Source organism: Arachis hypogaea, chromosome 3, assembly GCF_003086295.3.
Source record: "Arachis hypogaea cultivar Tifrunner chromosome 3, arahy.Tifrunner.gnm2.J5K5, whole genome shotgun sequence".
In the NCBI taxonomy this organism is placed as follows: domain Eukaryota; kingdom Viridiplantae; phylum Streptophyta; class Magnoliopsida; order Fabales; family Fabaceae; genus Arachis; species Arachis hypogaea.
In genome coordinates, this window is record NC_092038.1 from 19,815,961 (window position 1) to 19,835,813 (window position 19,853).

At 32.0% G+C, this 19,853-nt stretch overlaps 2 protein-coding genes across 2 annotated transcripts; both read right to left on the minus strand.

The window, feature by feature from the left end:
* Positions 1–4,003: 4,003 nt before the first annotated feature.
* LOC112789754 (uncharacterized) lies at positions 4,004–4,523 on the minus strand. Its single transcript, XM_025831790.3, has one exon. The coding sequence runs from the start codon at positions 4,448–4,450 to the stop codon at positions 4,244–4,246; it is 207 nt and encodes a 68-aa protein (XP_025687575.1). The 5' UTR covers positions 4,451–4,523; the 3' UTR covers positions 4,004–4,243.
* A 7,403-nt stretch (positions 4,524–11,926) lies between these two features.
* Positions 11,927–19,430, minus strand: LOC112789755 (secretory carrier-associated membrane protein 1). The gene is made up of 14 exons (XM_025831792.3): positions 18,902–19,430; positions 17,683–17,739; positions 16,296–16,403; positions 16,135–16,197; positions 15,687–15,720; positions 15,480–15,602; positions 13,652–13,714; positions 13,468–13,561; positions 13,199–13,244; positions 13,038–13,105; positions 12,529–12,577; positions 12,331–12,396; positions 12,163–12,250; positions 11,927–12,082 (listed from the first exon to the last, which is right to left on the minus strand). The coding sequence occupies exons 1-13, from the start codon at positions 18,953–18,955 to the stop codon at positions 12,164–12,166; spliced, it is 912 nt and encodes a 303-aa protein (XP_025687577.1). The 5' UTR covers positions 18,956–19,430; the 3' UTR covers positions 11,927–12,082; position 12,163.
* Positions 19,431–19,853: the final 423 nt, after the last annotated feature.

Sequence of the window (19,853 nt, forward strand, 5' to 3'; positions counted from 1 at the left end):
AAATATATTTTTATATAATATATCTAAATATAAAATTAGGGGCTATACTACACATTTAAGTATTTTTTCATCTAAGTTTTATACAAGTAGGTCTAACACCAACAAAAATCATTCTCATTAAAAGAGTGACATTACACGTGCTTCTTCTCCCCCCCGGCGCTTCTTCTTCTTCTCTTCCCCGCGCTTCTTCTTCTTCTTCTTCTTCTTATTTCAAATGCACGCATACGTCACCTTCTTCTTCTTTCAAATTCATGTATATCTCCTCCTCCTCCTCCTCCTCCTTCTTCCCTTCTTCTTTCATTATCGTCATCACCAACAACACCAATATTTTGCTAATGGATTATTTTTTTCAACCGAATTGAATGGAATGCAATTACTAAATGTGTTATGAATCTGAATTGAATGGACGCATGTGTTATGAATCTGAATTGAATTGATAATCTCTACATCGAATTTGATTTTATATAAGGGATTATGTTTCGTTCATTCAGTACTATACAATTGTTTCACCATGAGTACGTGTTCGGTTCATTATGCAGAAAGCTGTTTGAATTTAATTTTATATAATGGATTTTGTTTCGTTCATTCAATACTATACAATTGTTTCATCATGAGTACGTGTTCGGTTCATTATGCAGAAAGCTATTTAAATTTGATTTTATATAATGGATTATATTTCATTCATTTAGTACTATACAATTGTTTCACCATAATAATATGTTCGGTTCATTACTGTTCTGTACAATTCAAAACTCTTTCTCCGCACCTTCTATTGCTTCTTCACCAAGAAGAGAAGGAGGAAAATACAAAAAAAAAATACAGTAGCAACAACATCAAAAGAATGACGCTAAGGAGAAAACCGTGAAGAAGAAGGAACGCAAAAAAGAAGGAGGAGAATGAGGAACGCGAAGAAGAAGTCGAAGAAGAAGACGCTCCGTGCGTAAATGAGCGTGAGAAGAAGAATCATGGGAGAAGAAGAAGAAGAAGAAGTGCAGGGGAGATGAGAAGAAGGAGAAGAGAAGAAGCATGAGGAAAGAAGAAAGCAGAAAAAGCGCGTGACCTAAAATTATTTGGATGAACATGGATGTCAAAATTGTTTAGATGTGGAGAATATTTCTAAAATTAATTTTACTTTTTTAAAAGATCTTATAAAAAAAGATTACTTGAAAAAAATCTTTTCGTAAAAACTCGCCCAAATAAACTCAAAATTAGATTTTACAGTATTTTTAATAAGGGTGGTAAAAGGGCTGAATCCGCTAAAAAGGATGGGTCGAGCTAAGATTTGAAATCCGCTAAATAAAAAAATATTCGCAAGTTTTTGCGGGGTGCAGTGGGCTGCTCCACTGGATTAAAGGTTGTTTTATTTTCTATTTATATTAAATAAAAGAGATATCAGTGCTACAAAAATTAACAATTATATAATTTTAAACATATATTTTTTATTTTTTTATTTTTTTAATTATTAACTTTGTTTATTTTATTTATATTCATATATACGCTCAAATTATGTGACTTATTTTTCAAAATAAAGATGATTTTATTGACGATATTATTTTAAACAATTATATTAAAGTTAAAATAAAAAAAAAAGTAAAAAAAATATTGTAATTTGACTATTTTTTATTTGTATTTAATTTTTAATTATATTTTTTATTAATTTTTAATTTATTTTAAAGAAGGAGTTAAGTGGGCTAGCCCATCAACCTATAAGATGAGTTAGCATTAGCATCTTAAACCCACTTTATCAGCCTACCCCCATTTTTAGAATAGGCCTTGGCGGGGTGGGCGGAGTGGGCGGAGTGGGGCTGACTTTTTGCTTTGTCATCTCTAATCTTCAATGTTAACTTTTATTTCAGGTTTGTTTTAGATCTCACAAAGTATTATATTAGTATTTGTAGGATCCTGTATAATAAGAGTCTTGCTACACATTCAAGCATTTTAGCAACTAAGTTGGATCAAATAAAAAAAAAAATCAATTTCATTAGTAAAAGTGTGTTACATACGCTCCAACTCTCTACTAACGCAAGCGACAAAACATTTAACTTACCGTGCTCTTTAATATGAATACATTCTAAAAAAACGGTTTCTAGAAATTTTAAACCACTCTCAAAATCTTTGTAAAAACTCAGAAAAATTCTTTACGCTAGATTTGAAATTTTCAACAAAAAATACTGAAAAAAAGACAATACATTATTGAAGGTAATAAGAATCTAAGTTGTCAATTTCTATTTACCTTTTGCTTATTCTCTTGTATTCTGTCTCGTGAAGCACTAGATACTCATATTTCTGTGGCTAATTGAGTCTTATTTGTTTGCTTGTTTTGAATTGAGTTTGTGTGTCGTAATCACTAACTACTTTCGGTGGCAAAAAACATGCATTATGACACAGGCTCTTGGATATGCTTTGTGAGTACTTTCAAAACTAATATGAAAAAGTATAAACTTAGGGATGATCCAAAATTTCTCTGTTACACCACCTTGAGTCTTCACACTAGTTGTAGCCTCATCATACATGTTTTTAATTACACGAATATATGCAATTCTTACTCTCTTCTTTTCCAAAACCTTCCATAAAACCTCCATTGACACTCTATTGTACGCTTTTTCCAAATCAATAAACACCATATATAGATTCTTTTTATTACTATGATACCTCTCCATCATCATTTTTAACATGTATGTAGCTTTCTGCCTAGCATAAAATTAAATTGGTTTTCTGATCTGTTACTTGTGTCTCTTGTCTTAATTTCCGTTCTATCACCCTTTTCCATAATTTTATGATATAACTCATGAATTTGATCTTTCTATATTTTTCGCAACTCTTTATATCCCCTTATTTTTGTATATAGGTATCAAGTTGTTATTTCTCCACTCATCTCATATGTTTTTTTACATTAAAATCTATTAAAAAACTTGATTAACATGCCTTTCATAAAATCAAAATTTTATTTAAACCTTATTTTTTATCTTAATAAAATTTAATAAAATAACAAAAAAGAGAAATTTTATTCCAATTTCAATTAAAGTATAAAAGTTAGCTATAAGGATAATTATAATTACATATAGACACATAAAACTATTATGCTTTTTTAAATAAGTTCAGTGAAAAGTTAGCTAAGTTAGATAATTTTGTTGAAATTATTGAAAATTTAACTAAGTTGGCTAATCTTATTAATATTATAGTATTACAAAAAAAAGTTATATAACTAAAACTTCAACTGTAAAATATTTACAAAAATACTTATATTTAAATAATATTGTGAAAAGTTAAAAATAAATTAATGTGAAGATTAATTTTATTCATAATATTCAATTTTAGACACTAAAATAAATACATCCTTATAAATTTATAGGCCAATTTAATGTACTTAAATAAATAATATTATAATATGTGATACGATTATCCGTATCAGCAACTCGATAACGAAAAATGAAAAATTAAAGTGATGCACTTTTTGTCATTCAGATTTGTTCAATTGGGGTGCATAAATCTCTTCCAGTGTTACCCACTACAACTATAGTCACCATGCAACTCCCCAATTTATAATGCTGAAAGCTGTCATCTGACAGTATCACCAAATATTTACTGTCCACTAATAACTTTTCGCTATGCATTATTGGACTGGACATCTATACTGGTGGAAAGCTGAACTGCTCATGCTTAATTTCTCCACATAATTAATATAGCTGGTTGTGCGCCATGTGAATCAATACTTCAACAGCATTGAAACTGTACTGCTCCTGAATTAAGATCGGTTCTCGCACCCAAAACTGATGAGAGAATAAAAAATGGTCATGGAGGGAGGAACATATTTGATCCATGTGGTCTGCCTTATGCATATTGCTTACTTTCATTTTCAATTTCCAAATAAATAATTGATACACATTTTCAGCATTTTAAGCTACCTCAATTCTTGTTCAATCCGCCTCCTTATAGTTGCAAGTTGCAACTCTCAAACAAATAATATGTAATAGTAAAGAACAAAAAAATGCACAAAGGCACAGATAGAAGCGATCATGATTCTCAAATTAACATGGAAGTGATTGACTACAACATATAATGAAGAAAAAGAATAATTAGCAAACACAAAAAAAGCAGAAGATAAATTAGACTACTAACTACTCATAGTTGGTGAAGTTCATGGTGAACTTCTATTCAAATCCATCTCAATGTATGTTGTAAAGAACAGAAAGAAGTCAAATTGCATTTCACGATTGGATGACGATGATGGTGGGTGGAGGGACTAATGGTAGGAGCGAAGAACAGCACCGCAAAAAGTGCAGATAATGGCTCTCCAAGACTTGCAGTAAAAGGGAACACAGCAAAACCTGGTGGCGGTTTTCATGTCGGCCACGCTAGCTCCACCGCCGCACCGGCTGCATATTCCCGCCGCCGGTTTGCTCCTCCGTACTTTCCGCGTTTGGTCCACCAAGAAACAGAAGCATACCATGATGCTTTGCTTTGCTTAACTAGCTTCCTTATTCAACTTTCTTTTTCTTTGAGCCAAGTGAAGTGAGACAAAGAACGAGGATCGAAAAGCAAGGGCGTCGTTATGGGCTATTATATAGTAGTATGGATAAATACCAAACAAAAAAGAAAAAAAGTTAATAAAAACTAAAAAGACAATCATGCTCCAACATGGGGATTTTTTTTAACAAATAAAAATATTTCATATTTTTTTTAGTTAATACTTTTAAATATTATTAACTAATTATTGGTTCAACAAAATAAATTATATTGATCATACAGGATCTTTTATTAATAATTACGAATATAATTTAATTATATTATTGTAAAAAATAATTATTCAAATAACATATTATTATTAATTAATTTAATAATTAATTTTTTATAAGTTTAATTATTTTATCAGTTGCTATAATTTTATCAAATTTCTAATTGGATTTTATATTTTTTCTATTCAATTGAATCTCTATATCATATTAAATTTTGTAATTAAATTCTTATCGCAATAAAAACGTTGAAATTAATAAAGTATTCTATTAAACAAAATGAATATGACTAATTTAGTTGATTCTAATATTTCTGTGATGATAAGAACTTAATTTAAAATCTAGGGTAAAGTACTAAATTGATCCTCTATGTTTGGGCGTAATTCTGTTTTAGTCCTTAAAGTTTAAAGTGTCTTATTTGAATCCAAAAAAGTTTCATTTAGCATCAATTTAGTCCCATAGAGGTCAAAGTTAAATAATTATCGGAATGTCATACATAATAACAGTACAGGAACAAAATCGATAATCTGGAGAACAAGTTCAAACTCCAGAGGCACAAAATTAACCGTAGATGCATCAATACATTTATTTATTATTTTTTTATAATATAAATAAAATATTTTTTATAGAACTAAAGAGAATAATAAATAAATGTATTGATACATCAACGGTTAATTTTGTGTCTCTGCTTGTACTTGTTCTTCAGATTATCGATTTTGTCCTTGTACTGTTGTTCTGTAGGACATTTTATTAATTATTTAATTTTGACATTACTGTAGGACTAAATTAACGCTAAATAAATTTTTTTGATTTAAATAAGACACTTTAAATCTTAAGGATTAAAACAGAATTACACCCATACATAAAGAACTAATTTAATACTTTATTCTAAAATCTAATATGATATACAAACTTAATTTAAAAAATATATAAAAATTTAATTAAAAATTTGATTAAAATTATAAAAACTAACCGAATAATTAAATTTTTTTAGACTTATAAAATCATTTTATAAAAACTAGTTGGTAAACACCAGTTAACATAAAAATTTGATATATTATTTAGATTCTAAATGCACAATTTTTAAATAAATGTAAGTTTTTTATTTAGTAGATTATTAATTAATTTTTATTGTGCTCCTAAACGCATTAAATGCAAAAATAATGATGCGGTATGGTCCATTCATTACAATTTGAAAGGAAAAGTTTAGGGACACCAGTTTTATTGAATTTTGACCAACATGTAATCAACAGAGGAAGGTGAGCTATTAGATGAAATTTCATACCAATCTCACACCATCAAATCATCATTAATGACTAATTGATAGTTAACAATCACAAAAATTGCTGCCTTAACATTGCTGATTTGTAAATTCGTTTTACGTTTAAAGTTCGAGCAATGTTTTAGAAGTGAGACAGTGGGTTAGAATCTCAACCGTTGGATTTGTTGAAGTGAAGTGGGCTATGGGATAGTTGTTCGAATTTTAGTGAAGGTGGGACTGCGGTGGTCCCTAGGGTCAACAACTGGTCAATAGCTGTGAGTGGCCTGTGATATTGTTCCACGTGTGTGGTCCAGCTGGAAGAATAACTATGGTAGTGGGGCGATGCACCTTGATATCTGGTGCGTCCACGTGGCAACTCTTGGGGATTGCTTGTTAAAGCCTCAAAGGGGTGTTCAGTCTGGTCCCAAATCCAATCGGAATCTAAGGTTACGTCATTTTATTTTAATATGGTATAAATTTCGGATGGAGTTCATCCAGTAAATTTGGCCTAGCTTAAGTTTTAAGTTTTGCAGTCGTATTTTATAATTCAAATTTTATGTTAAAATTATTAAAATAATTATAGCTTTATAATTTAATTAACATAATATTTTATTTTGATATAAATATTATAATATTTATTAAATTTAATATTTAAAAGTAAGAATTTATTAATTTTATAATTTATAAACTTATACATTGATTATATATCAAATCGATTAAATTTAATCCAGATATTTCAAACTAAAATCAATTTTAAATCTTTAAAATAGATCTAATAAAATGTTTGTATCAAATCCAAGTCTAATTAATTCCGAGTCTGTGGATATGCACCCCTAGTTGCAATGAATAGGGGGCCAAGATGGTGTAGTGAAATATAAATATGGACACAGGTGGTTGTTGATGGGTCCTTGTTGATTTTATTGTACAAATAATAAGTTAGGCATTTGCTTCTTTTTCACTATTATGCAAATGCAATTGAACAAATCAAGCAAGTGTAAGGGTATATAATATATATATTAATTTGTAATTATTTTCCGGATATAGCTAAACACAAAAACAATAATACTTATACTATGTTTTGTGCATATCAAGAATATATATTTCTTTTATATTAAAAATTATATTCTTTTTTTCTCTTTAATTTTATTTAAAATACCAAAAATATATACACAAAAATACATAAAAAAATTTTGTGCATAAAAAATATAAAATATAATATTTATTATTTATTTTAAATTTTATATAAAATATTTTTAACAATATTTTTAACAAATATGGTTAGCAAGACTCTTATTTTTATTTAAAAAAAAGAGATAGAGCAACTAATGTGCAAATTATCAATTTAGTTTTTACCATTGACACCTCAATTCGAACTTTTTTTAATATTCAGTTTGTAGTAGTGTATCTTATTAAAATAATACAAAAGATGTATTTAATACGGTTATGAGAGGCGATCACTTAAAATTATGGCTTTTTTATATAAATAAATATTAGAAATATATTATTTATTAAAATACGCAGCATGAGAAAATATTCCCAAAATGTGCAGGATCATATCAAATGGGTCGTCCGCGAAATGAAATTTCACTCCAAGTCAAGTCCAGCGGCCGCGAAATGGACCTAACAACAGCAGGCACCCAACTTCGCTAATGGCAGCCACGAAATGGTGCACATCAGGCCTGGCGCACACAAGATGGGCCACTTCTCGGGCAGCGACCACGAAATGGTTCCATTACGCCGGTGGCACACACGAGTTGGTCTCTTCCTTTGTGGCGCCCACGAATTGGATGGTCAAGGCTGCAAGAATTCAGCAAGCTCCAGTTTTCGTACCTCATATGTATTGGTTGTATTGGGTGGCCAAAGACAGTTGGGAAGGAAGCTGGGAATAAAAGGGTGTTGGGGAGGAGACTTGAAGTACGGTTGAAAGAAAAAGGGTTAAAAAAAAGTGTTGGTGCTAAAAGAAAGTTTTGCCGAGGTTGATGTGTGGTGCTGTGTTTGAGGAAAAAAAAAAGTAACATGAAGTGCACCAATTCGTGAATACTCCTTGTATTGGGCATTTTGCTGGCGCCAGACCTGAGATGCCCCCCAATTTCGTGTACGTCGACCATGATATGCCATCTGCTGCTGTCAGGTTCATTTCACGGCCGCCGGACCTGAGTTGGAGTGAAACTCCATTTCGTGGGCGCTGCATCTGATATAGCCCTGCGCATTTTAGGAAGACTTTTTACTGGTGCGTATTTTAGTAAATAATATATTTCTAATATTTATTTATATAAAAAAGCCTAAAATTATAATAGAAAAATGACGTCGACGTTTACTATAAAACGACGACAACGTTGTGTACAAAATTAAAATATCAAAATGGTTTTGATGTTTGTGTTACAAAATTTTAAAAAACTTCTTAATCAAAACGTTGGCGCCATTTTTCTTTTTAAGTATTAAAAAAATATTACACACACGCAGGTAACATTTTGTACGTTTCATAGCAGTATATAACTTATTTGTACAAAAATAACTAAATATATCAAAAAATATCTAAAATGGTCTCTAAATTTTAAATTGTTATCCAATTTAATCCTTCACTTTAATAAATGATCAATTAAATTCTTGAAATTCTAAAACATGCATCTCTGTTAGTCCTTTAAAGAAGTGTCGTCTAAACGTCAAAGACATAAAACGTGAAGTGCGAGATGGACATTTCAACTGAATGCTAATGTGTACGAAAGTTGAATGTGATTTAAATTGGTATCCAAAATTGCTTAATAATGTCCATATTAGTCCATCTTCCATTATAAAATCCTAATTCCCAATTTTTTGTCTTCTCTTCTTCAAATAAACTATTCGTACCGGTCCCCCATTCTCAATGTTTCTCCACCTTCCTCTGCCACAACGCCAAGGTGGAGGATTTGCCAGTGGTGGCGTTGTGCCGAGATCAATGCACCTTTCTCGACAAAGCTATCCACTAGAGGTATGCTCTCGTGGCGGCGCACATGGCATACATCAAGAAAGACAGGGAATCAGTGGCAGGAGACAGTGCCGCCTCTCCTTTGCCTTCCCCTCTGACAAAAGCTCACCTAGCGAAGCACGCTTTTCCTTCGTCTTCTTTTCCTCACTCTGATGCCAGCTCCCACCACCTTCCCCTCCAAGAGCTTCTTTGAGTGATTTTGTCAACTTTTTCGACAACAACGACGATGAAAAGTACTATCTTTAGACACAATATACTCTCAATCGTGACTCTAGGGAGGTTCAAGAGGAGAAGAAAATTCTTGATTTGGAAGATGAAAATTACTAGCATGAGATCGTCAAGAAAGTCTACGACAATCGTAAAGTCGTTGACACTCCTGCTTCTACATCTGCATCTGTACCTTGAGCAAGAGCTTATCAATTGGACTTTTCAATTCTCTAGCTGGATAAGTGCCCAAAAAAATTATGTGAGGACATGGAATAATTGGCTGATGAGTACGAACCAAAAGAAACACCTGATGGCTTAGTTTCCTTTTTTCCGGTAGAATTGGTGCCCCAATTTTTGTTATATGTAACCAGTGGTCGAAGAAGAGAAGAAGAATAGAAGACAAGAATTTGGGGATTAGGGTTTTGTAATGGAAGATGAATTAATTTGGACATTATTAAACAATTTTAAATACTAATTTAAACTACATTCAACCTTTGTACACATTAGCATACAGCTAAAATATTCATCTAACACTTCATGTTTCACGTCATCGACGTTTAGACGACACTTCTCTAAAGGACTAACGGAGATGCATGTTTTGAAATTTCAGAGATTTAATTGATCATTTATTAAAGTAAAAAACTAAATTAGATAGCGATTTGAAATTCGATGACAATTTTAGATCTTTACTCCAAATATATCCACATTTCAGTACAATATCAAAAAAATTAAACCCCTCAATTCCTCTTCCTATAATCCACTCCTCGCCAACAGCATACGAGGCGGGGCTCCACATGGTTTTACTTCGAAAAGTTTTTGTTTAACAACATTCTAACTTGGTTGGTTGACTATAGGCAATTATGCATTACATACAATTGTATATATTGTTTATAAGGATATTTGTTTCAGGCCTAGCACCCGAGTTCCAAAACCGGCTAAATAACAGTCCGACTCCCAGGTCCAAGTCTTCTGTACGGTCCAAATTAGGTCAGAAAATCGGACATCAATAACTAACATTTAAATTTAAATACTTTTTTATCTTAGTCAATAAAATAAGATAAGATAACTATACAAATTATAAAAAGGGAGCCAAGAATTTTCTCAGATATGTTACATATTTATAACCCTTACCTATATCTCTTAGATTCATTTTGATTTGAGCGTCAGAATGTCTTTGTAAGTACCACTCCACCGTTCTAAAGGTCCAATTGCGTCATCACCAAGACTGGCGAGTCCCCAATTCTTCCTTTAACTCGTACCAGCAAAGTCTTGTACAATATTCAATACCCAACTCGATCTAGACTCGAAATATATTTTTCATATTTGTGTTTATTATTTTTATTCGGTATTATTTGTTGACTGAGTTTGACTCATGTTTCAAATAAACTCGTGTAATCCAAAGTTATATTTTATAATTAAAATATATATTTTACTTTTAAATAATAATAAAATATTATATTTTATAGTTTAATTAATATTTTTACTATTATATAATATTACTTTTATTTTAATATAAATATTATATAATATTTATTAAATTTAATATTTAAATATAAGATTTATAAAATTATATACATCTTACATTACAAAAAATTATATACAAATTAATCCAATTTAATCCATAACATTGTGTGTTAATTTAGAGTGAGATTTAGATCTGAATCTTTAAGACAAACTTAATAAAATATTCAAATTGAATTGAAATATAATTAAATTTGACCTCACTCAACCGTCTGTGTTCATAATTGTAATCTCCTGCAATTGTTCCATACTCGAGTTCAATACTTTACTACCACAATTATTTTTGTAAGGGTAAAGTATATTTTTTCTATTTGAAGTTTGACAAAAGTTTTAAAAATATTCCTAAGTTTTATTTTGTTTTAATTTTGTCTCAAAAATTTTTGATTTGCATCAAATATACCCTCGACGACTGCATTTTCAAAAATTTTTAAGACCAATCTAACAATAATACATAAAAATTATGTTTGATTTGCTTGTGTTCAGAGTTGTTCTTATATTATTGTTGTTGAATTAATCTTAACTTTTTTAAAAAATTAGCCGCAGGGATATATTTGATGCAAATAAAAAACTTTTGGAACAAAATTGAAACCAAATAAAACTTAGAGGTATTTTTGAAATTTTTGTCAAACTTCAAGGATAAAAAATATATTTTACCCCTTTTTTTAATTTATCTTTTGTGTTGATAATGTACAAAAATTTTATACACACATTTAATTGCATATTATTATAACAAAATTATTTTCAAACTCACTACTTAAAAAATTATCTAAACGAATTTGATTTAGTGATCGTTATAAAACTCTTCACGTGTGCATTAAAGACACTAATATTGTCATAACTTGCCAACCACTTAAACCAAATTATTTGATAGTGCTATGAAGTATGAACCAAAACTTACATAATTCAAAATCATGCTAAAGCTATGGAAAAGGAAAGAGCGAACTAATTGACTAATATGATTCTTTTCTTGTTTGTTAGATCATTCCAAAAGGTACTTATATACTATTGTAAAAAGGTAAAGCTCTATATAACCTTCCAACCCTATCATACATTAACACATCATCTACAATGTAAACTACCATAGCGACCTACTATTTATGAACTTACCCATAACAAAGGCCTATCCACATATAGAATTTATTGATTAATTATGCGCTATATTATTAACCGGCTGTTCTGGTTCGTTCTTTTTGCCGAGTGCCTTGATCCGATTGTCAAGAGAGCAAAACATGAACTCAGTTGAATCAATGAACCATTTGTTGATACAATTATAAACAAATATTCTTTGAAACAAAGTCAGTTGTCAAGAGGGAGCCATCAAATGTTTGTATCATTGTATGTATGAACAACTAAAACTTCTATCTTAATGTGTTTGATTCAATCCAAGGCCAAAACCTACGGAAAAAACACATGAAAATATTAATACTGAGTAACCGAGGAAATCAAATTCTGGGTATAACATTTGCAAGTGCCACCTCATAGTGCTGCCATCATGGTCCCTCTAGCAGCATCACGCTTCATCTCTGCAGCCTTGCCGCTTCCACGGAAGTACATGTATACTTGCTGCAAGTAAATAAACATAGTAAGAAAAAGCTTAAGAATCAAGATAGAATACCAAAGTACTGCTTTAAGATTATAAAAACCTGAATAACCCAGACGCTGAGCAGCGACTCCAGACAGAAAAATCCAAACCCAATAAAGTAGAATATCTGCAATTTAGAACAAATATTAACCTTATTTCAATATGAAATCACGACTTTGAACTGTTAATATCCATTTAATGTAGCATCCAAGAAATTAATGACATTGTCGAACCCAATAAATACACAATTAGTACATACCCCAACCAGTGCATTGTCGCCCAAAACATCTATTGCAGGCAAAATCCCTCTGTCATGCACAACATAATAACATAAAATACAACCGTTAGTTTCAGTAGAAGTGGAATAGCGCACTATCAAAATTTGTTATTTTGGGGGGTACAGAAGAAAACCGAGATAATCTATTGACTCGTCATATAAATGATCTACAAGAAATCATGAAGACATACCATCAACAGTAATGTTAAAAAAAAAAAAGAAAAAGTAAAGGAAAAAAAAAAAAGAGGAACATAGGATTGTTATTATTATATCAAGTAGACACAATCATGCAGAGAACAAATTCTAGCAACTTAAGCCCCTTCAGTTAAATAGTTTAAGGACAACCCCATAAAAGAAATCAATAAGCTGAATAATGAAGCCATTCCAACCATTTTCCTTGCAACCAAAACTCAAATCAGTAAAAAGAACAGGCAGAGAAGAATAAAATGTGCAAAACTATGTACAAATCAATGCAAGATTAGAATACCCACGTGAGAGATTTTCCTTTGAAGATAATTGGTGGAGCTACTGCTGCAAAAATGCAAAAGCCGATGTGAATCTGCATAGAGAAAATGGATAATTCAGATGAACTTAAAATTTTTGTAAAACGAGTGACTACACAGACTGCAGTGAGAAAGTGTTAAAAACTTGCCAGGTAACACAAGAAAAACCAGCCAAATTTCAGAGCACTGTCAGTCCTGTAACAAGAGATACACATAATTATAAAACGGAGATGATACCACAATGCGGAATAAAATTATAAAATAAATGGAGAATTTTATACAAGTCCATAATCCTGATACTAAAGCATTTACATGTCAGTGCTTTTCTGATACAATTCGATACAAGGTGAAGCAACACAATAGTCCAACTGCCTCTTTTGAAAACTACAAAATTGCATGAAATCAAAGGGAACACCACCTCATTGCACGATAAAGAGGGCGATACCACAGTACATAGGATCCTGGAACCCCAGATATGAAGTAGATGATAGCGAGAAACCAGATCGTTGGACCTACAAAAAAAGACAAATCCTTGCGTGTAAATTAAGCCTGAACTTACACGAGTGAGGGATCAATATCAAGTTGTAATAAGTAGAACATACCTTCTCCTTTGATCCAAGCAGTAGTTACTGCCACAATATTCCATGTAAGACACAAAACCAAACCTGCAATGTGGTACAAAGTTGAAAAATTCAGGAATTCACAGAATCACAGGCATATACACTCTACAGTGATTAAATGAAGATAAATTAAATATATATTAAAAAGATAACCATGCAAAAAACATCTAGAAACATGGGCAAGGGACACATTTCAGATCTCACAAAACTACTATAACTAATTAGCAATGCCTATTTTACAAGCAAGTAGATTGTTATAGTCCATAGAACATGATGTGATAGAAATGAAAACAATTTCACCGGAACAAAAACAGTTTGAGTTGCTTTCACTTAATTAAACAACAACCAAATCTTATTGTAGAAGTTTGGGTTAGCTACATAGATCAAACAAAGCCATAATGGCCACTTGCAAACTATGTCTACAAATCTATGCAGTCTTAATGGTACATATAATTTTTCTTCAACTCCTTTGGTCCTTCCATTTCTAACTACTGGGTAACTCTTCAATGGGAATTCTATAGGTCTTCCTTACTCATGACCAAACCACTTAAGGAGAGATCTTACTGAATTGTTATGGGAATGGCCATGATAAGCACCCAGGGAAAGTGGATATGAAGTGGGAGAACCATTGTCCTAAATATTTAATACAACGCCAAGCATCCAATGTGGGACTTTGGGCATCCCATGCTAACCAAGTTCTCTATCAACACACTGCCCCAAGAAAGCCAACAACCTGGCAGCTGCATTGTGCAGTACTTTGGTCAGCGGTATTTCACTCGAACTCTTCCCGGTCAAAACCCTCCTCAAGTAGCTCTCTTTGTGCTGTCGCCAGCAGATCTGATAACATTAATAAGCATCTGAGGAAATGAAGAACCACACCCTTAAAAGCTAACTATAAAGGATCCTGTGCTCCTGAATATACAGCAAGCATCTCATACTATCAATGTGGGATTTTGGGCATCCCATACTATTCAGGATCTCTCTTTTAGGGCATTACTGCTACTTTGTTCCTAATGCATTCGTTCTTGATCTTATTTGGTTTGGCTTGTTTGCTTATCTAGCATAACATTGTCATCATTGCGAAACTGAGTGTATTCTCTTGTTAGCTTTTACACAATTGCTATAATTGCGTAATTAACTTCTCGATTCAGTTTGAGTGGTACTTTTCCATTACAAACAACCCAAAGCACTCCTCCATTTCATCTACCCAGCTAGAATCCTATGGTTTACACCTCACTCTTTCTTTGTTGTTTTGTATGATGGCCATAACACGCTTAACCTGTGTGACTTGTGATATGGTATGGTCTCCAATTTACCCCTCTAAGATAGAACCTGCACCTCCTATAGAACCAACATTTTTTCCCTTGTCTTACTTAAACTTAATATATGGAGCTTAATTTAGAGACTAAGTTCAGCATTTGCTTCAGTATCAAGGAAACAAAGTAATATTTCAACATAGCTTAAAAAAGAAGAAAGTATTATATTCCAAAGCATAGGCATTTCATTCAACTGGCATAAAACAAATATAAATATGCAATAGTCGCTATAGGGACATCCAATAAGAAGGAAATACAGGTTAAAAAATGTGTGGAAAAACTAAATTAGAGACCCACATTGGACATATAAGGCAAAAAAACCACGAGTATTTTTCTATTTCAATTATGATATCAGTGTAAGTTATAGTTGCGTTGAGCATATATGAAGATGCCTTGCAAATTATACTAAAAGCTTTTATATCAGTCACCAAGCAAAAAAGAAGGTAGTTGTGACTTTAAAAAATTCTAGAAAATACCTTAAGAGTTCAACATACCTAACCACGTTGAAAATGCAAGATACTGGGTCCTTTGAAGATGTATTGGTATTTCATTTGCAATGTCATGATGAATGATGGGGAAAAATGGTGGCCAATTTTTTTCCTCTATAACTATCCCAGCTGCAAACAGAAAGATGTGAGAAATGCTAAACTACAAATATTGATTTTAATGGTTTTCAAACAGAGGAATCCAAAATGAAATACCGCGTGATATAGCGTCTTCCCTTCGTTTTATTTCCTATAAAATATAATGAGACTGTCAATTTCCAACAAAACATATGGTATCATACATAGCAGCTAAATGAAAAGCAAAGACAAAGTGAACATGTGACATTAAAAATCAGAAAATACTGATATTTAGCGTAACCTGAACTGAATTCTAAACAGAATGTTTACCGACTATACAATAAGTATCAATATCAATACATTGAAAAGGAGGAAAACAACTAGCCATGTTTATAGAATTAACAACAGCCAATCCTGTAAGCAATGAGGTTCCTAAATAACTGAGAATCGTTAGATTCTTAAAATTTAGCAAAATCAATAGTCCTACATGACATTGAATGTGACAAATATAAGGCTCTAACTCATAAAAGGTAAGCCACTCATATTTGTTCCTAAAGCTACCAAACATGATATGAAGATTAATCACCTGCTCCCTTCTTTTCAAATCAGCCTCTCGAGCTTTAAGTTCCTTCTCTTTCGCTTTAATGTCCTATAGTTGAAGAGGGCATAATCAAATATTCGGTGAACAACAGAATTGGGATATATAGTTCAGACATTTATTTCAGCATTTTTCATAATCTAGTCAACCTTTGAGTTTGAGCTATCAAGAGGAATTTCAACAGTTGCCCCACGATCATATGGCTCAGGAGGAAGTGGTGAGAGCACTGAGGTTGCTGCAGGAACACTTCCAGGGTTCTGAAGATAACGTGTGTTAATAACCTCTTACGCAGTACAGATATTATAAATAAACTAGTTATTAGTATGCACCTTCATGCCAATTAATCTACTTTTTTTATTTATTAAATGTGTGTAATAACAGCAAATGTGAAATTAGTTAAGATAGTATCTTACATTCTAATTAAGAGGTGTGGGGTTCAAGTTTCAGAAATAGCAAAAGGCTTTTCTTTTTTTTTTAATGGATTTATGTACCAAACTTCTCTCAATTCTCATGATATATAGTAGATACAGTAGAAGTAGATAAATAAATAAATAATAGTCTTAGAAAATGACTCCCGATGACAAAGAAGAAGACATTGAAATCAAATATCTTTCAGCTAACTGCTCCTTCATATTTGGTCTAAGATCATATTTTCAATTCCAAAGTCATTCCTTGAGTAGAACCTCTTCTCCTCTTGATAAACTTATATGTTAATTCAGAGCTCACTTGGTTAAATCCTTTGTTGGTCAACATTAATATTGATACCATTAATAACAATGTGGTGTTGTGGTTCCAAACACCACATAGGGCTATCTCTACCAAACTCCATGATAGCAAACTTCTAGGATTCTCAGATATAAGACATCATAACAAAAAATAGGAGACAGCACAATACTTGGCTCTTACTGACCCTTAGCATATTTCTTAGGCCTGCCATCATGTCATTAAGTTCTGTTTGCGAACTTATGCTATTCAACTAAGAAGTCTGGAAGCAAATAGAACAGCAAATCAAAAGAAGCAACCTCCACTCCTTATATTATTCATTGATCAAATGTACATTTTACAGCCTCCAAACTCCCAATCAAGAATATCTTAAGAAAGCTTTCCAAGGAAACATGGTAAACTTTGCTGCTAAGGCACCTAGACAAATAATACTCTATGAACATATTCTGCCCAATCTTCACCTTGACAACCCCATGCTCAAATATACTAAAACAACATTTAGCTTGACCTGAGACAACTGTCTTCCAACATTCCCACCACTCATAACATCTTGGATGAGGCTAACATCTTGCTACATCAGCCTATGGCTACAAAAAATTGAGGAACCATCCAAAGGAAGTACACACGTACATTATGTGTCCATCAAAGAGTAAAACCTGTTCTCATTCACTATTTCACATGAATAGGTGAATAACCCATGACCATTCACCATGAACTTGCATTTGAGCAGTTGTGGATTATGACACATGAATCAACCTATGCTATATTGGTATGTTAATTCAATGACCTCAGTAGAGGAAAGGAAAAACTTACAGTAGTATAAAATGCACCTCCACCATAACTTGACTGCCCTGTACCTTTTTTTCCATCCTAATATAATTAATGAAAATGCATAAGTTTTTTGTCATTAAAACAATAATCAAATCAGAAAACAAGAGTACAAGAACTTAGTATGTGTGAGGTGGCATATCTACAGTTTCAAATCATCATTATATAATTAAATTATCAATTGCTATTTAACAATCTCCAATACACAACTCCAAAGCGATTAATTAGAAATAACAAATATCAATTTGGTTTTAAACAAAATGGCTGGTTGGGAAAAGAATGAAGGCATTAGGGATGGGGAGAGAAAGGCTCCCAATGCTTCTTCTGAAACAAGGCATTGACTCTTCCATTAGGTAGGTGCATTTGCAGATTTTCAAGTGCTTCGTTTTGAGGTATAGGCACAGCAGGTGAGCACAATTAGAAATAAGTTAACCTCATCCGAAATAGTGGCCTCAGTGATATTGTGGATACCATAAGAATTATCCAGTTCTTACTAACATATCCATTGACATTTGAAATTTATTAGACATGCTTTTTTTTTAATCCAGTATAACAGATAGTATCATGACATATGGAAGTTCAAAGGTAAAGCGATTGACCCCAATTTTTTATGCAGGAAGCTTGCAATAAGAAGACAAATGATAGTTTCTTTCAATTATGTACGACATTGCATATTAATGATGTCATTGAGAAACCTACGAAAGATTATCACAATATATCATAGTTCTGTATCTCAAATCCTTAAATCAATTCAATAGCATTAATAGTGTTAGAGAAAAAGTGAAGTAACAAATACAACAAAACAAGTTTCTCAACAGTTATTTGGATATTAAGCTTTATTTTTGGAGGACAATTTTTTATACACAAAATTGAAGAACCTCGAATCTGCATTATATACCGAAATTCATTCAAGAGCTACATTTAATGGCATCTACAGATTCATACATATATCACTACAGGTAACCACATCCAAACAAGATTTAACACAGATTTTTCAGTTCATGAATGATCTCAAACACCACAAACGGATCTAGTCAAATCAAATCCACGAACCAAAAGACAGCATCATTTACGCATTCGCAAACCAGAAACATCCAAATATCAATTGAAACAGACACGGAATCAAGTTAAACAATGAAACTTCAGTTCCTAAATAAAAAAATTAAAAAATAAAATAAAGTAAAGCAGTTAGGGGAAAACTCACCGCAAACGGATTAACTTCGTCTTCCTCGAAGGGATTGGGATCGTAACGGCTCATGATTCAAGGAGTGAATTGAACTGAACTGAGCGGCAGTGAAGAGATCTGAATCGGAATGTGCGAGAGAGAGAGAGAGAGAAGAAGAAAATAAAGAAAAGGAAAAAGTGAAAGTGAATTTGATAAGTGAGAGGGTAAGAACTAAGAAGACAAAGAATGAAGAGAGTGAAGGGAATGTGGAATGCGGTTACTGGTGTTGTTTTTTAGTGTGCCGTAAAGAGAGAGAAAGAGAAAGAGAAAGAGAAAGTGAAAGAAGGGGGGTGCGCGTTGGAATCTACGGGTTCTTCTCGTTTGCGGATTTGTTTTGTTATTTGGAGAGTAGGAAAAGTGAATAGATACGGCGAGAAAATAGGTCGGGGGAGAGAATATGGGAACTCATGCAGCCTGTTTACGACTTACGAGTGCCTTTACAAAAGCATTTTAAGGTAAGAGATGAGGATGAGCATGTACACACGGTTTCTTTTTTCCAAAAATATTTAATTAACAAATACAAAAATAAAGAAAATCTATATTTAGGGAAGGTAAGGGATAAGAGTCGACCTAACAATTCTATATTTAACCAGTAAAATATTGACTCAATATTAAGAGGTTAAATAAATGTTTTATTTTAGGAAAATAAATTTTATTCTATTTGTTATGATAAGATAGTCTGAAGTGGATGCTCATTTTTTATTAGAATATCAAGAAAAATTATAATTAATTAAGTTTAAAAAAAATGACTCCTTATATGTATATAAATAAGAGAAAGTAGTAGTCACAAAAAAAACATAAGGGAGAGTAGTTGAGACAGAATACACACAAAAGCAATAATAAAATCATTTTCTCTCCTTCTTTATACTGTTCTTCTCTTTCTCTCTTTTGTAAAATAAATTGCTACATATATTAATAGATATATATAAAT

Bases quoted from the DNA above. Each gene is read 5' to 3' on its own strand.
- LOC112789754 (XM_025831790.3), bottom strand. From the start codon at position 4,450: ATGGTATGCTTCTGTTTCTTGGTGGACCAAACGCGGAAAGTACGGAGG.
- LOC112789755 (XM_025831792.3), bottom strand. From the start codon at position 18,955: ATGAGCCGTTACGATCCCAATCCCTTCGAGGAAGACGAAGTTAATCCG. The intron at 12,397-12,528 runs GTATGTACTAAT...TCTAAATTGCAG, and splicing joins GCGACAATGCACTGGTTGGG to ATATTCTACTTTATTGGGTT. The intron at 12,251-12,330 runs GTTTTTATAATC...ATTTACTTGCAG, and splicing joins TCAGCGTCTGGGTTATTCAG to CAAGTATACATGTACTTCCG.